The 22,912-nt window shown below is 37.4% G+C and overlaps 1 protein-coding gene across 1 annotated transcript in view; it reads right to left on the reverse strand.

Annotated features, from left to right (window-relative positions):
* EMB1135 (RING/FYVE/PHD zinc finger superfamily protein) overlaps positions 1-22,912 on the reverse strand; it is a 60,507-nt gene that overhangs the window by 25,599 nt on the left and 11,996 nt on the right. Inside the window, exons 8-20 of the mRNA XM_077388265.1 lie at positions 21,400-21,532; positions 16,785-16,845; positions 16,617-16,698; positions 9,878-10,003; positions 9,610-9,753; positions 8,977-9,076; positions 8,757-8,888; positions 4,985-5,055; positions 4,730-4,902; positions 4,524-4,617; positions 924-1,021; positions 652-787; positions 368-474 (exon numbers count right to left, since the gene is read on the reverse strand). Of these exons, the coding sequence (XP_077244380.1) occupies positions 368-474; positions 652-787; positions 924-1,021; positions 4,524-4,617; positions 4,730-4,902; positions 4,985-5,055; positions 8,757-8,888; positions 8,977-9,076; positions 9,610-9,753; positions 9,878-10,003; positions 16,617-16,698; positions 16,785-16,845; positions 21,400-21,532 (1,457 nt within the window). The remainder of the gene's footprint in view (positions 1-367; positions 475-651; positions 788-923; positions 1,022-4,523; positions 4,618-4,729; positions 4,903-4,984; positions 5,056-8,756; positions 8,889-8,976; positions 9,077-9,609; positions 9,754-9,877; positions 10,004-16,616; positions 16,699-16,784; positions 16,846-21,399; positions 21,533-22,912) is intronic.

Genomic DNA, 22,912 nt, shown 5'->3' on the forward strand with positions numbered 1-22,912 from the left:
TTGAGACAGTAATTGAGTATTTTTCTGGGAAAAGGTGCATCTTTTCTGTAATTTCTATGCATTTAAGCAATTAATGTCCTCGGTCAGTTCTCCTTTCTTCTAATTTCCTCGAATGTTTAGAAAACTCAACCCTTCCCTTACAATAAAGAAAAACTAGCGCAGTAAACATATAAACCATTCAATTCCGAGCAGATGTAAACTAAGATGAAGAAATCAACCAATGTAGTATGCCTCAATTTTGTTATGGAACTTTATGTTATTATCTCCTACATGTGATCACTTCAATATGGAGATAAACACAAAATTATAATGTCATTGGAGATAAATAAAAATAAAAGTGAAATGTGCAAGGCAATGAGAAACCCACCTACACTCCGGTGCGCAAGCTTGATTTGATCGATGAGTTCTTCCAAACTGTTGAATCGCTCGGTCAGCACTCCAAGGAAGTTCAAGAGTCAAATGAACCCTTCTTCTCTGGAATATAATAGATACATGGCGCTCAATGGGAACAGAAGGATGATATAAAATGAATACAATCTACTAAACACAATTCTAAATTCTAGACTTTAGTGGAAAACATTATGTGGCAAATTCACAAGTAAATAAATTATACCAGGGTGAAGATAAGATACAAAACGAAAATCAATATACCTGATTTATAGCCCTTCTATCTGCTTGCAAAGAAACACCAGCTGATCCAGCTTCAGAAATTATAGCAACCAACTTTTTACCATCCATGAACAATTGCTTCTCATGCATATTGACCATTTCCATGGCAACTTCCTTTCTAGAAAACAATTTGGATGTTGCAGAGGCTGTAAGATTTGGCAACTTCCTTTGTAGAAAACAATTTTGAATATCATCGCAGGAAATGTAAACTACATGCAAAGGTAAGAGCAAAAACTAAGAAGATCTTTACTCACGTATTCCGCGCCTGATAAACAACACCCTTTCCACTAGATGCCCTTACAAGCATACCCCGCCTGCCTGTCATTTCTGCAACATTTTCAGGGCCTCCAAGCTGCAAAATAAGATGGTAGGAATCACATTTTTAGATGATAAGTATCCACGACATTAAACTAGCAGACCCAAAATCAATGAATCTTGTGAGGATGTGAATATAAAGAATCAATTGTAGTCAACTGCACCACCAGATATCCACATCAGTGTGTTCATTAGAATTGCCAAAGATAAGAACTCAACAAAGGATATTGTAACTAGTTCTACGATGTGCTCATTTTAGCACCCCTCTTTAAAAAACTGAATATCAAAATGACATCATAAGTATAATAAACTGATAAACTACAACTAACAGAAAATAGTGCACAGGTCATGTAGAAGTCTGTCAAACAGTCAACTGCTTAACAATATAAGGACATAACTTGAACAGAAGGTAAGCCTCATAGATTAGAATTGAGTCCATGAAAATTCATAGACTAATATCAATCATTTTCTTTGTCGATTCAGCTATTAATATCCATTGTATACACTGACTAATACTTAGACATCTTCTCATTAATGCATCAATAATGCCAGTCTCACAGCACTAATGCCAAATGTCAAACACCATGGCTCCCACATGTTATATACATGGAATGCCAATTCTGCAAAAAAAAAAAAATACATAGCCCTATGATAACCAGATATTAAGTAGACCCAAGGTGTCGTGTTTTGACATGATATGATACCTGTGTTGCATGGGATTCGGATTTGCTTGTTGGGATCCGACACGGATTCAAGGTGTCGGATTCTGCAAATCCCAAAAAGTAGGATTCATGGATTAGGTATTTTTTATTAAATTATATATATATATATATATATATATATTCATGAAAAGTTTGAGGGTGGAGGGTCGAGACATTAGGGTTTTTATTAAGAGAGGATGGGTTGTGCTTTTATTAAAAAAAAAGGGGGGTTAAGAAGAAAACACATTTAAAGGGTTTTCCCTTTAAAAGAGAATGATGTGTCGGCTTCGCCTGAAAAAACATGATTCATGTTGGAGGGGCCACACGTGAGGGGGAGTGTTAAAGTATAAAAGATCAAATAAAGCCATCTCCAATAGCTTAAGCTTTTGGAGTACTTGGTTGTTTCACACCTTCAAGCCAAAGAAAAGCCTGTATGTTGAATAAGGCTTTATATGGGCCGAAACAATCTCTGAGAGAATGGTTCGAGTGATCCAGTCATGCAGTAAGGAGGAGTGATACCCAGTCCCAGGCATATCATACTTTGTTAAGAAAACATAGAACTTCTTGACTACATTGATTGCTTATTTTGATGATATATTAGTCACAGTGAATTCACCTGAAGAGATCAAGGAGCTGAAGGATTACTGAGGTAAAGGGCCTGAAATTAAAAACAAATAGTTTCTTGAAATTGAGATGAGAAGATCAAGAGGGTATTTTCATATCCTTGAGAAAATACGTCATGAGCCTTCTCAAGGAGACAAGAAAATTTTGGCATAGGCCAATAGAAACACATATTGAGCAAAATCATGGGTTGAGTGACCACGAAGGAACTCCTTTGATTAATGTTGGATGGTTTCTGTAGTCGGTGGGTTACTTGATCTATTTATCACTTACTCGACCAGACGTAGCATATGCAGTCAGTGTCATTAGTCGTTTATGCATGCTACTAGAAGTGTACATTTAGAAGTAGCATTTAGAGTATTAAGTACTTGGAATCATCTACCAGTAAAGGAATATTGTTCAAGAAATTTGGGCATATGAAAAGTGAAGCCTTTACAGATACTGATTGTGTTCGATGAGTCACAAATCATAAAGCTACATCTGTTTATTGTGACCATGTTGGCAGGAATTTGATTTTGTGGAGACGAACCAATTGATTGCTGCCACATCTAGTGCAGAAGTCGACAGTCAGGCAGCAATCAACATCTCTCAAAACCCTATTCAACATGATAGAACAAAGAATATCGAGGTGGATCGACGCTTCATCAAGGAAAAACTAAACTCGGGGCAAAGTTTTATACCATATGTGAAGGCTGAAAAACAACTTGTCGATATTCTAACAAAGACAGTAAGAATCAATTTGTTAATATTCTCAGCAAGTTGGGCATGACAGACATCTATACTCCCAAGTGAGGGAAAGTGCTGTGATGGAACCCATTCTCAGTCCTGTGTTTGATCACTTATTAGGGATATCTCTATAATTATGTTAGGTAAATGGTAACTTATTAGTTATTAGGGACCTCTCTGTGATTTCAAAAAAATTCTTAATAAAGGCTGAATTATGTGGCGTTTGAGAGAGCCATACGAAATTCTTCTTCCATCCTTTCTTCTCTTTTTCTTTCTCTTCTCTTCCATGGTTTTAAATTTCGGTCGAAATCCACTTGGTTTCGGAAAAATAAAAGATTTCGCTCAAAATTTCAGTATTTCGTCTGAAACATGTAACTTTTCAGATAAAACAGCAAAGTTTCTGTCGAAATGTCAACAACTAGAAAGAAACCCTAACAAAAATCAACATCATCGCAGAAAAGAGAACAACGAGATTCCTTTAAGTTATTTCTAAAAAAAAGACAAAAAAGAAAAAGAAAAACCACTAGTAAAGAATATCAATTGGATTTTGGTCGTGATTTTTTACCGAAATGGTTCAATGATTTTACAAAATTTCGACCGAAATTTCACACCAAAATTAAAACCTTGTTCTCTTCTCCACAAACCCTACTCTAGATTTCTACTCCTAAGCAAGTCTGTGAATTAGATTGGTTTCTCCTTTGCTTTTCATTTTTTCTCCAAAAATAGGATCGATGTATGAAAGGCAGGTTCTAGAGCGTAGCAAACCCGGGTGAAACATCGCTTTTAAGAAGGTAGAGAACGACTGGGGCAAAGAACACTTATCCTTTCATGGACTCACTTAATCCAATTACTTTGAGTAAATACCCCATAGTTATTCGGGAAAGACGTTACAAAGTCCAGTTTCAGTTCCAGATATGACATTATTATTATTGTTACTTATTAATTATATAGTAGGAATTATACTGGCGTCTGATAGTACCCGCCGAAGGACTATGGAATTTGTCATATAAACATTAAAAACTTGTGTTGTTAGTTTAACAATTTTCCCCGTAATGAGCACTGTAGCAGAGATACAGATCTGCTTTACGAGAAGCAGATTCCAACTTCAACATAAAAAAAAATAGATCTGCTTTACGTGAAGCAGATTCTAACTCAGAATTATTAGGCATGGCTTGAGTTATTTACAAGGTTTAAAGACAACCAGTATAGGCATTTCCTTTAAAATTTAAGAACAAAAATGGAGAAATTTTGAAAATTAATGTCTATATGATACCTCTAATCATAAAGGTGTAGAAGGAGTTTCTCAAACCTTTACAACACCAGTAGATATCATATTTAATTATTCAGGGATAAGAATTTTTAATAAGAGTAAGAAAAGCACTGGATAAATGAGGGAACAACAATGTTTGATGAACATCAAATTGTGTTCCTACAAGACCTAAAAGAGCATCTTACTCAGGATATCAAAGTTAAAAAGCATGTGGCCAGTACCTGATCAATAATATCATCCAAGGGATTGTTTGGAAGCTCCAAAGAACGAATAATTTCCAAAATTTTTGATTTACGCTCCTTAGATGCTTCATATCTAATCATTGGATTTACATAACACTCAATCCTCCTTTCCATTTAATCAAAAAATAAAATTGATTCCACAAAAAAGCGATAGGTAGACAGTATATTGACATAAGAACAAAAACCTCTTTGAGACTTCAGCTAGATAGGTATGTCTTGCTTGTAGGTACTCCTCTGTCTTTTCCTTGCATGAATGACATGACCAATTCTCAGGCACTAAATCTATCAACGGAGGCACTAAACATGTAGGGTGGAATAGTTGGGCACAACAGGAACAACGAAGCAGCTTTTTTTTGTCCTGTGTAGAATACCATACAAGGACAATCATTAACATTTTGTATTCATACAAACCAATTCGCAGATGTAAGTAATAAAATTACCTCCTCAGTACTGCAAATTTCACAGAACTGAAACTCCTCATCAGACTCAGTAGATTCATGTTCAGATTCGGCTGCATTTATCAAACAAATTCATCTAATGGAACAAAAATGGTCTTTGATCATCTTATGATCCCATCTCCATGGAAGAAGAATTCAAGAAAAAAGTTATATTCAACTGGAAACGCTAAAGCATCCAGAAACAATGACATAGATGCAATGTGAAGAATGCAAAACATTAAACTTGTTAAAACTGGAGTTTTGCAATGCATCATATTAATAATCTCCATATATGAACATTTCAACTCCATGCATGCTGGCTAAAATACTGACCAAACCAACTGCAAGATTTTGAAGGTTGCTACACATAAAATACTCATCAACAGACCTGTCAGCATCAGTTGGACCTCCAATAATTGCAATAGAAATTGGCGTTGGCGATTTGATTCCACTTACTAGCCAAAGGACAAGTAGTTTTCCATTTCACGGCGTTATATCTGTTAGACAATGGCATGTCCTTGCAACATTTCCTTTCATTTACATTTACTTTATGTGATGCAGATTGTAGGCCCAATAAGAGGCATATTTGCCCATTAGGATTTATTTCCATGGTGTTTAGTTTGTAGGATTTATATTTCCATGTTTTTAGTTCTTAGGGCTTTTATTTTCCATGTTATTTAGAATTAGGGAATTTATTTATTTTCCATGGAATTTTAGTTCAATTGCCCATACATAGGCCTCATGTATTAGGGATTTTAAGGTTTTGGATGAATAAAGATTGACTGGCTTCTCCCCTCTACAAGTTTCTTCTCCTTCCTCTATTCCTCTTCTTCTTCTCCTATTCTTCTTCTTCTATTCTTCTCTTCTTATTTCTCATCTTTCCTCTATTTCTCTTCCCAGTCCTACATCATTATGTGAATGCTTGTGATATTTACGATATGCGAATGTGATAAGGATTATTGTCGTTGACTCGCTGTTGTGTTTGCTGCACAGTTGCACTTCTATTTCATGATTATATGGATGGATGTTTTTTTAAGAATGCTAAAGAATTTCATTAAAAGCAGAAAGAAAGAGAAGGGAACCCGTGAAAGAGATGGTCGGTGCAATAGAAGAAATACATAGAAAGGAAAAAAAATACAACAGACGGCCCCTCAAGGCGTAAGAAAATCAAAGATCTCTAGGCTCTCTCTACCAACCCCTCCCCTTGCTACTTAGCTGATCTTATAACATGGTGGAAAGATAAGGAAGAAATCGCCTTGGTCCATAATCTCATCCATTCAATAGGAGAAACACTAGAGGGGAGAGAGACCACCCTTTAAGCACCGGATCACATTAAGGGAGTCCCCTTCCAAAGTCACTCTGCCTAGGAGGGAGAGATCTGTAATCCCGATGCCTTGGAGAACTGCTCTGACATCCGCCTCATTGGAATCTGCTATCCTGATGGGACTCGAGAAGGCCCACCTCGGAATGCCTCTTTCATATCTTAGGATGCCCGCCTACTCTTACTGACCTGGGATTCCCAAACTCAATGCATCAAATTTAAGCTTGAGTTCCCCGGGTCCAAGGGTTTCCCATTCTTGAGAGATGGTCTCTCTCTGCTCCCTCCACCCATGCCACAGGTCATATGATGAGACAAACATGAAGCTAGGGAGGGTCCTCACCTAGGATATTGTTAGTGGAATTATCTTCGTGAAATAAAATGGGGGCTTTAGGCTAGCCCTTCAAAAATCTAGGCATTTCTCTACTTCCATAATACCCAAATGGTTGCTAGCAATATTACATTCCAAAAGATTTTTCCTTTCTTTCGACAAGGAATCTAGGGCCAACTCTCCAGTATCTCAGGTCACCTGGATGGGAAGACCATTGTCATACCAAATCAGGTTAGGATTTTACCCCACGCATACATGGCCACTTGGCCAGATTACAGTGAATGAAAATATGGTGGACAGGCTCTCCCACTTCCACACATAAAGCGCAGTACCCTAGGCGGAGCAGGAATGGCTCACACTTTGGCTAAGAGCGAGGAAGCAGGGTTAGATACAATCTGATGATAGAACAGTTTGACGCTAAAACCCCAAGAAGAGCACCAAATACAAAGCCTTTTATCCTCACCAGACTTCTTGATGTAGCATGCATCTATCACTTTCAGCAATCTTGCCACCCTATCCAGCTCTCTGCTGAAAAAATTCCTTCTGAAATTAATCTGCCAAGATGTTATTCTCTTATCTCTCAAAGCAATCCTCTAGAGATGCTTCCCTATCCACTACCACTGCAAACAAGTCAGGGAACACATCTTTGAGAGAACCTCACCACACCACTTACGAACCCAGAACTTTATCCTGTCACCCAAATAGACTCAATATCTTATCCCTTCATTGAATTTCCTCTTTTGGCCCAAGATATCTATCCATTAGCCACTCCATGCTAAGCATGTCATCGGATATCCATTGCCCGGCGAGCCTCCGTATTTACCTTCCATGACTCTAACCCACAATTGTTGGCTTTCTTTCCCATACCTCTATAGCCTCTTTCCTAGTAGAGTGTTATTCAATGCTTTAAGTCTCTTTATACCAAGCCCCTAGCTTTGATTGGCTAAGTAACTTTCTCCCAACAGACTAAATGAAATTTCTTCAAGTCATCAAACCCTCCCCAAAGAAATCTTCATTGAATCTACTCGATAAACTTGATCACACTCATGGCATTTGAAGACAGAGAATTTGATAAATTGGAATGTTAGTAAGTCCCCTTTAATTAGAGTAATTCTACCACCCAAAGAGACCAAATTTCACTTCCAAGTGCCAACCTCGTCTCCACCCTTTCAGTTATGGGATCCCACTCTCTCTTCCTAGGCCTTCCAACCCCCAGCAGTATCCAAAGATAAAAGGTTGGGAATCTATCCACAGTATAATTTAAAGGGCCCACCAACCCTTCGACCTCGTCATCAGGGGTATTGATGCCGAGAATACTAGATTTGCGAAAATTGGATCTCTGACTTGTTACCAGCTCATAGCATTGAAGAATAACCCTTGGCTTTAGTACATTTTCTACTAAAATGATTGTGTCATCTGCGAACTGAAATGGGCGATGGATCGCAAGCCTTTAAAGCAGATCCCTTCAATCAAGCCAGCTTCCTCGGCTCACTAGCATCTTGCTCAAAGCTTCTCCTACTATTGTGAAGACCAAAGGGGATAGCAAATCTCCCTGTCTTAAGCCCCTTGAGCTCTGAAAAAAATCCTTAAGGACTTCTATTAATGATTACTGAGAAAGAAGGGTTTGATATGCATTTCTTTGTCCATTTCCTCCAAATCAATCCAAATCTACACCATGAATACTAACATATGTATTCAAAGTTCAAACAAAGCAAATGAATAAAAGCAGGCAACAGTGTGCTTCACTAGTGCAAACCAGTGAAGACATGATGTGCAGATGCCAATTAGATTCTTCACAGCACAGATGCAGCCCGGAAGATAGATAATCAAGAAGCAACTTAAATAATTACTGAAGACAAGGTCAAACTTGACAATACCCTTGGAGGAAAGATAATTAGAAATAACTAGCTTTTTGGAGTTCTAAACAGTAATTCCGAATTCCAAACATCAAGATACCTTCATTCTCATTTGGGCTGAGAATCTGAAACAAGCAAATAATCATTTTTTTTTAAATGGAACAAGCAAATAATCTACCGACCAAATCTTGCAATAACGTGAAAAGAAGGAATATATCCACATGTTATGCACAAGTAATATCATAACAGTCATGCATGTGAGGAACTCACTTTGGGATTCCTCATCACTTTCACCATCACTCGCAACTTTCCATTTTGCAACTTTTCTTACTCTTCCTTTAAATGAAACACCAGGAGTTGCTGAGTGCCTCTTCCGTTGCAACTCCTTAACACTTTCCTCTCCTATAAACAGATTGAAAGGCAAGTCAATTACAGATGCATGAAGAAAGAAATTTACAACCAACGCAACTTACATAGCCACAATACAGACCTGGCACAGCATCAGGCTTTGGAGGCAAAGGATAGTTTTCATCCACTAGTTTTAGCAAAAGTTCCCTAGGACCAGAAACAAAATCATCCATTTCGAGACCCTGTTTCCAGAGAAATAAGCACTCTAGGAATATTAATGGAGGGAGCTTAAACTAGGGCAACTGAATCAGAAAAAGGAACAACAAACCTATGTTGCATCAGTATGGATACAAGTGTCGGAATCCAACATGGGTATCAAGTGTCGGATTCGCAAACCTCAAAAAGCATAATTCATGGATTCACTAAAATATTTTAATCAATTTTCAAAATTTGTTTTCTTACAAAATAATATGGTTATAACAAGAAATATATTAAAAATTGTAATCGGTTAAGTAGATACAATATTTTATTTATATATACGAAACTAACAAGTAGGATGGGTAAAACTCAAAACATGAGGTAATTGTAAATTTATGGTAGTGATATGCAAAAAAAAAAAAAAAAAAAAAAAAAAGATGAAAGAGATCTAGAAATGTCTCAAAGAATTCCGAAGTATGGGAATCCGAGACGTGTCCTACACGGATTCTTCGCCCATTTAGAAGATTCCATGTAACATAGCAACAAACCAATCAAACATCAAACAAGAGAAACATACATATTTTGTCACAGCTTCCTCTGTTCGAGCCTCTCCAGTACTCTGAAGACCAATGACAACGCATTTGTTTTCCATCAGTGCTTTCTTAGCCAGCCTAACAGCAGCAGGCACCTTCGCTGACATGCACATGTGCCTAAAGAAACGCTGCCATATCACAAATAGGAATATCAAAAGAAAAGGACAAAAGACAAAAAGAGAGGGACATAAAGTAAACATATAAACCAAAGCCCAAACATCTAAACCCCGTTAAGAACTCCAAATTTTGTACCTGATGACTTGCCCAGTACAACCTCCACAAGTGAGGATTTGGCTTCTCTTCGGAAAGAAATGCACTCGCAGACAATAATTCGACCCGCAATTCCGCCCAAAATTCTGCTGCCTTTTTATACATGTCCTGTTAACCAAGTGAATCATTTCAAATCCAAACTTACAACTAAAGTTTTTGTTATCAGCATGGAATCACACAGTGAAGGAAAAAAAAAAAAGATGCCAATTAGGATCTCAGTTGGTTGTATTCAATGTCAAACGGAATCAATGGATTAAAACTAGAAGCGAGCAACAGTGATGGAAAATATTTGCAAGGATGCATATAATATAGAAATATTGGAGGAACTTCTAGTTCTAGCATCATCTGCATCTTTTTTTTTTTTTCTTTTTTTTTGGATTTGCTTATGCATCTAGTTTATTGAATAATGTGGTGTTAAAATAACAGCAATAAGGATCTTAATCAGAACAAAAAATAAGAGCCTCAAAACTTAATGATTTCATATAAGTGGATTCTAAGATACAATATATATATATATATATATATATATATATATATATATATATATAGGGGAAAGTGATTGTGAGCGGCCCCTCATATAAGCTTATATGAGGTGACTGCTAAAAACATGGTGGGCCCACATTTTTGGGGTGATCCGAGCCGGTCATTTGATAGGCCCTGACGTAGATAGAGAGTGACCAAAAAATTAGCTCCATAGGATCATCCCAACCCTACGAACTGTGGAGGTGAAAGAGAGGGAAATGGGAGGGTATAAATTTGCCCACTTACCCGTCCATTTTCCCCTCTTTCACCTCCACGGTACGAAGGGTTGGGATGATCCTATGGAGCTGATTTTTTGGGCACCCCTTATCTACGTCAGGACCTATCAAATGACCGGTTCGGATCACCCCAAAAATGTGGGCCCACCATGTTTTTAGTAGTCACCTCATATAAGCTTATATGAGGGGCCGCTTATATATATATAGAGAGAGAGAGAGACACAAACACACACAAAGTGGCACAAAACAAACTGCCAAATTTTGTTTGAAAAATGATAATAAAATTCTAGAAGATATCGGGAAAGAAGGTGACCAAGAAGCCTTCTTTGAAGTTTCCAAGTTGGCCATTCTCAAGAAACAATTACATATCAACCCCTTATGAAGGAAATCATCACCAGGAAATAATAGATCCTGATAAGGAATATCACTAAAGAAGTGGTAGATTTTGATTATGATGAAAGATTGCAGAATAATTGCATAAACATCTGTTCTCCACACCGCAAAAGCTCCAAATCCTATCTAAATCATAGTTGACAGAGTAAAAAGCGAGTGCAAGAAGCAACGCATGAAGCAACAGCAAGGAGTGAAGGGTTTAGAAAAGAGAAAATGCGGGAAGCAAAGGGAAGCAAAGAAAGTAAAGAGGCAGCATGTGGTAAGCATCAATGAAAGTCAACATGAAGTATTCAATAAGCCCCACTGGAAGCGAACATGAAGTGTGTAGAAAGAGTAGGGTTAAAGTAGGCTAGGAAGAAAGGGTTAATGTAGGAGATCGGCAAATGTAGAGGCGGATTCACAAGCTAGGAGGGGGGTTGATTTGGAGTCCTTGGAGAGATTTGATTTTCTTCCACCTTGAGGGTGTAATGTTTTCTTTGTATTGTTTTTCTTTTATTTGTATTTTTTGACCATCTCGGTCTTTTTTATTGAATTCTACCATTCAAACAAAAAAGGGAGAAAGGGTTAATGTAAGGAGTTAAGGACTGCAAGTGTTAAAAGAACACTTTGTGACTGAATAGAATTAAATGATTTAGGGATTTATAGTTTCACCTATTTTATTCATGTAGATTTAATATGTTTTGGAGAAAGATCCATATAAGTATCATTTGATGAGTTTTTAAGTTTTAAATATTCTTTCTTTAAAAATGGTCCTGCATTTTCAAAGGGAGAAAAAACTCTTATTGGAAAAAAATCATCTAAATAGGAAGTGTACACTAAGATGAAGAGGAATGCTAGACTCTTGCAGGCGCCCTTGCAAAAAAATGTAAAAGGGCACCTCCATTGGTCACGTAGAAAGCATGTCACAAGTGTGTGGGAAGCGTGCTTCACCTAAATTTGGGAAACGAGAATAAAAAGCTACCAAAGCAAACTTATTGGGAAGCGAGCTTCCCATCCAACTAGGAAGCTTCTAGGAACTATAATCTAAACTAGGTTTCTATGCAATTCCCCCTAACTAAACTACTAGACTGTGTTATAGTTAAAAAAAAAATGTTAAAGAAAATGTCCTTTTTAAGTCATGATCGACCCGCTCTTCTCGTGACTGGAGGTCTATAAGATGCACAACACAATACATCTCATGCTGGCCCCATGCCTCAAATGTCGAGGCTACACATAGCTTCAAGGCGTACACCCCAAAAGCACTGGCAATTATAAAAAGGCAGGTGGACACCTAAAAGACTATCTATACATCACCAAATGCCAATGAAATTGAAAAAAGTAAATTCTTGACAATGAAAAAGAAAGCAATATTGTAAGTCACAGGACAATGTCATACCCAATATCTGGAAAGCCACTGTGAATGACCTAGACCTACAAGCAAGAAATAGGACACCTAGAATTACTTAGCATGTGCAGCTAGTAAAGTGTTGATTAAGAAACATGAACAAAATAAGGTGAATGCACAACACCAAGCTCATGTAGAACACAATTACAAATTTCAGATTCATAAAAGTTCAGCGAGACATCACTCAACACAAAAATTGAGAAAATTCATTAAATATTTGTATTAAGTTATGAAATTATTCTCAACTCAGCCTTTGTCCCAAACCAGTTGGGGTCGGCTAATGAATCCTTTAGAAAATTTTCATGACGAAGGTGTAAGTTATGAAAATAAAATGTCCTACATAATTAATGGAGTACAAATGGGGGCAGAAATTGCCATCCATAAAGTTAGGAACTTTCATTCAAGTTAGTTGATCCTATTAGATATAAGATAAATTGAGACAGGTGTAAGAGCCTATTTTAAGGGCGCCAATACTAGTCCTCTTTTAAACTTGTTAGAAATGAGATTAGGGTTAGAAGAGAGGAAGAAGAGGAGTGAAGGATGGAGAGTCTCCACTAGGGAACTCCTCATGTAAATGTTGCATATATAGGCCCAAACTAGGGCAACAATGTACAATGACTACAATACCCCTAATCTACTACTAATGACTAAACTAACCCTACTACATTATTCAACACTCCCCCTCAAGTTGGAGTGTATATGCTATGGAACTCCAGCTTGGTACAAAGAAAATTACAACAAACAACTAGAAATAATAAAAAGTACATAATTTCATACACACATCCAGATTGGTATAACACTCATCAAGCTAGTGTGGTGAATCATAACAAAAGATAACTGCCACCATGAGAGTATGGTCGTCGAGATCAGCAGCCACCAAAAAAGAATAGCTCCCCCTGAAGTAGCACTACGGTGAGAGCAGACACAAAAGGGTCTCCCCTGAATGAGAACCCGGCAAATAAGTCTGCAACCACGAAGGATCGAACCGTGCACCTCGGCAGGGTAATAACAACGAACCATCGAGAAAAAGGCACACCAAAGGTGCGCACGTGAGCAACGGCGAAGCACCACAAGCAGGAACACCAGCAAAGCAGCACCATGCCAATAGAAGATAACCACTGATGGAAAAACCATCTTAGACAAGGTCAACGGGGAAACCGTCGCCTGAAGAGAAGAAGAAAGAGAAAAGATGATAACTAACCAATGATGGGGAAACCATCGTCTGGTGACAAGGTCGACGGCATGAATATCGTCGCCTGAAGATGAGAAGAAGATAGGAAGAGGATAACCAACCAATGATGGGAAAACCATCGTGTGACAAGGTCGACGGCATGACCATTGTTGCCTGAAAACAAGAAGAAAAGGAAGGAGAAGATAACCAACCAACGATGGGAACACCTTCGTCTGGAGACAAGGTCGACGTCATGAATATCGTCGCCTGAAAATAGAGCCGACTAATGATGGGGACACCATCGCCCAGAAAAGAGAGGTCGATAGGAAAAGACCATCGCCTGTAAGAGAGCCGATCAATGATGGGAATGTAAACCATTGCCCGGAAAAGAGAGGATAAGGCATAAAGCCGAAAAGAGATAGGGCATAAAGCCGGACAAGACTAAGAGAAGACACATGACGAAGAAGACGAACAACATAACCACCAACAATACTCCCCCTCGGGGGAGACTACATGAGCCCAGACATGACAAGGCAAGGAGGGTAATATCAAGACAACACGAAGAGATAAGGCAACACTCCCACAAGAAGACGATACTAAGACAACACTCCCCCTAAAGAAAAGATAACAAAGATGACAACACTCCCTCAAGAAAAGACAACTAAGAAGACAAAATCAAGAGAAAAAAAAAAAGATCTCTCCCCCTAAAGAAAAGACACAAAGAACTACATGAGAACACTCCCCCTCAAGTTGAAGGACTTGCAACGAAGCGAAGACAACTAAGGCACCACACATCTCTCAGACATTCCATCGAACACTTGGTGTGCGCCTTGAAGAAGAAGACAAAGGAACGAAGACAAAAAAGGTACTCCACCTCTCTTAGACATTTTATCAAACACTTGGTGTGCACCATTGAAGAACAACATAAAAGACATAAGAAGACATAGAAGACAATGCTAGACAATGTAAAGGAAGAGGTGACATCAACACAAAAGACATACAAAACAATAGAAAGAAAAAAATGACAACACTAGACAACACTCCCCCTCAACTTGAAGCCAAACACATTCAACTTGAAACGAAAAGAAGACGCCCAAGGCACCAAATCTCTTTCGGACATTTCACCGAACACTTGGTGGGCACCTTGAAGAACAACACAAAAGACATAAAAGACAACGAATCTAGAGGAAAAATGACAAAAATTAGAATGGAGAGGGTGGGGGAAGAGACTCAAAACATGAAAGAAATAAAGGATTTAAAACATAATGAGGGGTGAAATAAACTAGAAAGAACCCAACAAGGGCATGGACTTAGAGAAGAATGAGATTTTGGGATAGCGAACCAAAAAGAAGGAAAAGAGATATTTTGAGAGATTTTAGGATTTTTTTTTTCTTTGTGATTTACGACAACTCCAAAAACAAGAAAATGGAAAAAAAGAGATATGTATGAGAGAGAGTTGCGAGAAAGAGAGAGAATACAGAGAGAGAACGATTAGGGAGATTTGAGGAGGGATCTTCGGAAAAACAAGTGGAAACAATACCTTGCGCGTAAGGCAGAGAGAGAGTGGCGTGGAGATACTCTTCTTCTTTCCTTCTACCCCTTCCCAAAAGATCTTTGCTCTGATACCATGTTAGAAATGAGATTAGGGTTAGAAGAGAGGAAGAAGAGGAGTGAGGATGGAGAGTCTCCACTAGGGAGCTCCTAGTTTGCATATATATAGGCTCAAACTAGGGCAACAATGTACAATGACTACAATACCCCTAATCTACTACTAAGTACTAATGACTAAACTAAACCTAATACATTATTCAACACTTGTAAAATACCAATTTTGAAATGTGCATAGATATTAAGTTATTGGCCACTTTTAGCATATTTTGATATTATACTGTCAAGATACCCTTACTTTTCTTCTTCTCAAAATGCAACGACTAAAAGTGTTTGCTTAATCAAGAAAAGTATAAAGGTATTGAAGTAATTTTAGTCACCTTCTCCTCCCATCTACTTTTCCCTTTTTTCTCCCATCTTTGTCCCTATTTTCTGCAACCATTTCTTTCTTCCCTCATCGTTGACCCCATTCGCTGCAACCACTATTCCTGGAAATCATTACAACCAACATCTTATTTATAAGCATCAGGGTGGGTTGCAGGCAGAGGAGAGAGAACGATAAGGGTAGCCAAGGTTACAGATAATGAAATTGGTAGGGTGTAGATTGGGAGAATGGTTTCTGCGTCGGGGTCCTTAAAAAGTATAGTGACCATCTCTAGGTTCAAACCTTGGTTACAGGGGGTGAAGAGAATCAAAGGGGTGTGCTGATAAAATTCGAACCCGTATCGTGAATCTTCAACATGTGAAATAAAAGATATAATGAACCCAAAGTGGTGATCATGGGCTCCGAATCCATGCGGTGTCAATGTAGAGAGGCTTGAGATGGTATCAGGACATGGCTTGGGAAGAAGGCCAGAACAGACCACGTTGACTTTTAACATCAAATCAATCGCAAAAAAAGATACCAGAATTAAATTACAAACCATTTGTGAAATTTGGATTTTTTTCTCGGAAGACAACAAAATTTCAAACACCTCACAACTTTGATAACCACGTCAGTAAGGAGTGAATTGCATGATGACTTCCCATCTTACGGTAAGGAACCTATGGGGGAGAGGTCAAAATAAATAAAGTTCTTTAGCTTTGAATAGTTCTAGAGTTCCCGAGCAACAATGTCTTGTATTGGTATCCATCAAATATTTCCAAATTTCCAATCATAAGCTAAATATGTTTAATTATTATGTTTAGCAAAGGATGAAAAATAAGTGAGGACTTACGTAGCTGAATGTAGTTCTCAGCAAAAACCACAAAATGCAGCAAAGAGTTAAAAAGGAAGGGCAAAAGGCAAACAAGTTATATAAGATTATTGAAGCCATCATTTTCAAAAAAAAAAAAAAAAACAGAATATTGAAGTCATACTTCAATTAAAACAACTCAAATAGCAACAAGGAAAAAGTCCCACCATACCATCATTTCTGCTTCTAATGGGGCTTCAATAACTTCAAACTCAACTCCTTTGTAACTAAGTGTACGACATACATACATACCCCTGAACAAGTTGAACAATTACTAGATATATTTAATTTGACAATGTCAAGCACTATAAAATATTACAATACGATCATCAAACCTAACCTTGCCTTCATGTCCATGGCAACAAGTTCTAGTGCTCCAACACCACCTTTATCAAGAGCTCCTGCAAATAATTTGGAACATCACCGCAACAATATTCATATTTAGCAGCTTTGAAGAATAAAGAGCTTAGTTACATGAAAAATGGAAAGCATGGAAATACTACATCCATATATTGCATGTATTCAATGGGTAATAAAACCTAAAAAAGTTGGAGAAAATATGCTTTTACCATATAAATAGCTCAAAACAGTAAAAGAAAAAGAACACTGGAAATTTTTGCAATCATCACCAAAACCCAATTTTAGTGATCATCACTAAAATTCACATCTCTCAATCATAAAATTGAAGATTATAAATTGATGAATATAGTGATATGCATCACTGCACTGGAGCTAATTATCTAATTGATTATTACCGATTGTAGATTGAAGCCATGGGGAATCACGAATTTCATAGCCACATGGAAAGAAAAAATTTCCAGAATCGGATTCGATAAAATGGAAGGAGGCATTGTATGCAACAATTGTAAACAAAATGTACCTAAGTGACCTTCACAATCAATAAAGACAGCATTTCTCATGTGAGCCACAAAGCCTACAAGGGTAAATCATATTTTTCTTGAAACATCCAATAGGAATGTTCTCAAGTATCCAAAACAGCAAAGAAGATAATGAGTTTCCTTGACATAGAAAAGGATTATGCCTTTTTATACAGATTTCAGACAAAAGAGCTGAGAAAGCTAGGTTGCACCAATGAATGCTAATTGAAAAGTGAAATAATCTCCAATACACTAGAAGGGTTTCAACTATTGGGAGTGGAGAGATGTACGCAAACAAGTCGTCCTGCCAATACAGGATGACATCTGGAGAAAATAAAAGTACCGCTCCTAATGTGAAATGCAGAAATACAAAAATAGCATATTTCTTATTCGTATATAGTCATGAACGGCAACCAAGATAAATGGTGCTGCACATGGGGATAATAGAAAATTTCCCATACCCGCATAATGTCTATTAGACTATGATTTGTGGGTGTCGACACGGACACGGAGTGTCGGACACGCAAACCCCTAAAATTTAGAAACGGGGACATGGCTAAAATAGAAAGTATATATAATCATGATATGTGGATACGGATTCGTGTGTCCAATTTCAACATGGATATGAGTTATCTAACATGACAACATCTAAAGAACTAGAAAAGATGACACGTAAATACATATAAAATTATTGATTACTATCATAACTTGTAACAATATAATATGGCATTCATTTAATAAACTAATAAATCTTAGAATTAATCAACTATAATCCAAAACAAACATGAGATAATCAAATAATAATGTATTCATCAATTTAATCCAGTTCTCTTCCGTCTCTAATATACAAAGAGAGAGGGAGACCAATATGATACAATGAATATAGTATTGGGACAAGAGTTTGTTTAGGGGAGGGGATATAACATCAAATATTAGTTAATGAAGAGCTAAAATAAGAGTTTATGATAAAAGAAGAATTAATAATAAAAGAGGTAAACCCAATATTCAATAATAAAAAGGAATGCCATACTTGACACGGTGCAAAAACACGTCCACGTGCCCACATTGAGTCTAACACTTCTAGCAGTACATTAAAAACTGTCCAAAGGAGTGTCGACACGTGTGGACACACGTATCGTGTCAGACACGGCAGGACACGTGTGTCGGCAATAAATTCAAAGTGTCGGCTAAATCAATTGCATCCTTACAAAACATCTTATGTGGATTCAGTAAATTTAGAGTACAATTAGCGTGATATGGACAAAAATGCATCCAATAGTTGGATTTAACCAAAGAAAGGTACCTGATAAGGGATTTTTCCAAAAATAAAAAACTCACTATTTGGCCAACTATATTCCAACCAGCCACTAAATATGTGATTTTTGTCAAAAAAGTAAATTTTTTGTAAAATAATGTCCAAAACGTCCCGAAATCCTACTCCCATCTAATAGTCGTTACACCCCTGACCCATGATTACCGAAATGCCCTCTAATCATGATTTGCATTCATCTTATGCTTTTAGAATTTTCTTTGATTTCTCCATCACAACCTCTCCCCCGCTTTTCATCCCCCCTCCCTTCCTCTTAGCTTCCTACCCACAGCTCCTCCTCCACCACCATGTAGACCGCAGCACGACTGCCAGGTAGACCGCACCACCACTGCCAGGTCGAATCATCACCACTCCCCTCCTCCTTCGAACCCACATCCCTCCAAAGCCATCACTACACTTTTTCCTCCCTCCAATTCCTCTCCACCACGATCACCACAACCTCCCTGGAGCCTACCAAACTCTACCTCGCCTTGTTCTACAACAACATCCCAGATCCACTCTGCCACTCCTTCCTCAAAAACCTACCGCACCCACAAAGAAGGGAGGGTGGTGGGTATTGATATCAATTGCAATTTGAGTCATGCCCTATAATATGCCGATAAGAAAGGATGGTGGAAGAGGGATAGATAACAATGGAAAGAAGAATCTTGGATATCTCGTCTTTGCATGCACAAATCCACTGGTTGGAATTGTAATAAGTTCACAAATTTCAGCTTCAGGAAAAGAATATGCAGAGGATTCTGCAAGTAATCATTCTTCATCTACATGAAAGTCAGTTCCTTATCTTTGGGTTTCTTCTATAATTTTCCTCGAGAGAGAAACGCAGGTGGGACTTCCCTCATCAAGGTTTTTTAATGATCCTCTTGATACGTAGAGTGTGTAGAGGAAAGCTATTCAAGCACTCAAATCTGTACTGTCACAGGAGCCCTTTTAGTGAATCCTAAATAAGGATTTTGCAGCGCGGTTAAGTTCACGTAGATGGCTTTAGCATAAACATTTAAATCCCTACACATCGTTGTTTCTAGCTAGAATATAGTTGGGGTTTAAAAATCTGCCTAGATTTCTCATAGGACTTTAGAATGAAATCCTCAATTGTCTCGATTGAATGCACCACGACGGCTTCCAATCCAACTACGCCAACTACAACTTCATGATTCAATCCCTCACCAATAAAAACAAGGTCCATCCTGCCATCCTGCAAAAGATCTATTACGAGATGGAATTCGACCATATCGAACCCGACATGCCACTCTTGAACAAAGAGCCTCACAATTGCTTTGGCCTAAATTGGGGACCCCAACCAGGTGCCTCTTCCTCTGTATAATCCATATGATCCAGAGCCTAGAGCTGAATCACAAGACCGCCTCTCTCTGTGTGCATGTGTTAAAACATTTTCGGGCAACAATGAGTTCTTGGGATTTCTCAACTCAACTCAACTCAACTAAGCATTTGTCCCAAACCAGTTATTGAGATTTCATGTTTCAAAATAGCTTGAGAAAAAATGCTAATTATCGTAAATAAAAGCAAACCACAATTAGAAGGGCATTTTTGTAATCAGTATAACAGCTAGACAAAAGTAGGTTAAAGGACTTTATATAAGTTATTTTATAAAAAAATGTACTTTTTGACAAAGTTATAATTTCAAATGACGAATTGGAAAATATTTGTCAAAATAGAGATGTTTCAGCAAAAATCCCTTAAAATAATTGTATCAACAGGTGTATTGATCGAGATGAAACAAATATGTCAGCTTAAACGCCTAGGATTCAAATAAAATACTCACTCAAGTTCATAGAACTGAATGATACAAATTCAAATAAACTACTTGGAATCCACCAAATGGTTTTAAATTTCCATTACTTTTTGACAAGTTATAATTTCAAATGACGAATTGGAAAATATTTGTCAAAATAGAGACGTTTCAGCAAAAATCAACAGGTGTATTGGTCGGGATAAACCAAATGTGTCAGCCTAAACGCCTAGGATTCAAATAAAATACTCCCTCAAGTTCATAGAACTGAATGATACGAATGCAAGTAAACTACTAGGAATCCACCAAATGGCTTTAAATTTCCACCGAAACCAACAAGAAATGATCAAAAAGTTTTCATTTCCAACCCCAAGAAACAATTGCCGAAACTAAAACCGTGAATGTATTAGTGACATACTCTATCAGTATGTGTTAAATAATTACATTCATATGATTTGCAAGTGAAATGTAATGTATATATTATATAAATATTTATATAAGGTATATACTGAATAACCATTTCTCTTGGTGTAATATGTTAAACCATTATGGATGGTTGTCTTGCTTATGTCATGGTTTCTAAGTGTATATTTATGTTTATTCTACCATTTCCTTAACATCTTAAAATTGTATCATTTGCATATGTTATAATACATCTCCATGATTTTAGAAGATTTCCACCAAAACTTCCAACTGAAATAATGGAAATCTTCCGACTGAAATAATAAAAGGATCATCCAAGCAAACAAAACCATTATTAAAAGGAAATGAGATTCAACCTAATATTTTGTATTCCGAATATTATTAATTATGAAAGCACCCATATTATGAGCAATAACGTCATAATAATTTAACTTGAAGCTCACTGCATGCATTGCTTCATTAAGAAGACTCATATTACAATTTACAAAAGGGTGCAACGGAAGCAGCAAGTAGGAAACTAGGCAATGACTCAAACATTAGAATTAGATGGAGTATCAAACAATACAAAGCAAACCTAGAAAATCAGGGAATACAGAGAAACATGTTCCAGGTCCCCAAAGTCCAAGGCGAACCATGTAACCCAGATTGCGTGGCTCTGATGCACCAGTTGCTGAACAATAGATAACCCGAGCCTCAGGTAGCCGAGCCTGTTTAGAATCAATATAAAAAACAGAATTCACACCAATTTCATGTCACCATAAATTGCAAATATACATACCCACTTCTGACACTAATACAAGAGGCATCTGGTAGTGAAGTGTAAACAGTAATTAAAATTAATAAGTATTACTCTAGCAGCATATTAGCTTGCCAATATGACCTATCAAGCAAGCCATATATATATATATATATATATATATATATATATATATATATATATAGAGAGAGAGAGAGAGAGAACGGTTTCTACACACATGTGTAGATAAGTTATCTACACACTAGCTTAAAATACAGTGGAGGCCCACATCATTGTTTGGGTGATCCAAACCATTCATTTGATTGGCCCTCACATAGATAGGGTGTCAACAAAAAATCAGCTCCATAGGATCATCCTAACCCTTCGAACCGTGGAGGCAAAAAATGGACAGATTTGTGGAGGTTTATACACGTCCATTTTACCTCCACAAATCGTAGGGTTGGGATGATCCTATGGAGCTGATTTTTATGGACACCATATCTATGTGAGGGCCAATCAAATGAATGGTTTGGATCACCCAAACAATATGCCCTCCATTGTATTTTAAGCTAGTGTGTAGATAACTTATCTACACATGTGTGTAGAAACCGTTCTCTCATATATATATATATATATATATATATATATATATATATATATATATATATGACCTATCAAGCAAGTCACAAACTCACTCAAGACCCACCTATTGCCTAACTCAACCCAAACTAAATACACTACAATCTTCAAAACAATCTCACAGAATACAGAATAGAAAAGGGACGAAGTTGTGATGCAGGAAAACAAATAAAAAGGGCATGAGAATCTCCCCTCGAGTCAGAACAAAATTTGATTCTCTTTGAAACTGTGCTTCTGTCATCCTAATGGAGGGCTTCGAGCACATTTAAAGTTTGACTTCAAAGAAAATAGTAGAGCCATATACATAGAGTGGATCATGAATAACTGTAAAATTTCCCACTATTCTAGAGAAGTGCCAAATGCAATTTTTGCTGGATACTAAAACAGGGGTTTAAATCCCTTGAAAACCGATACATATCAGTCAATACTTATCGTATCAACCAGTACTTCGAACCATGGTTCACAAAGAAAAACATTAATAAAACTACTTAATACCACAGTTGCAACATTTAGTTTCTATTTTGATAACATTAGTAAACCGAAAGTTCACGGGGAAACCAAGAATCTTATAGTTTAGAGTCTTTAGACCAATGGTATCGCATGAAATCGTTAGTTTGCTGGTCCCTTTGGAAAATGATGGGGTCGGCGACTTCCAAAGAGAAAAATTGAATGAGAAAGCAATCAGGAAAGAATTACTTGGGGACATGCAGGC

This window comes from Tasmannia lanceolata, unplaced genomic scaffold, assembly GCF_043159265.1.
Source record: "Tasmannia lanceolata isolate RefF3 unplaced genomic scaffold, GAP_Taslan_0.1 ptg000008l, whole genome shotgun sequence".
Lineage (NCBI taxonomy): Eukaryota > Viridiplantae > Streptophyta > Magnoliopsida > Canellales > Winteraceae > Tasmannia > Tasmannia lanceolata.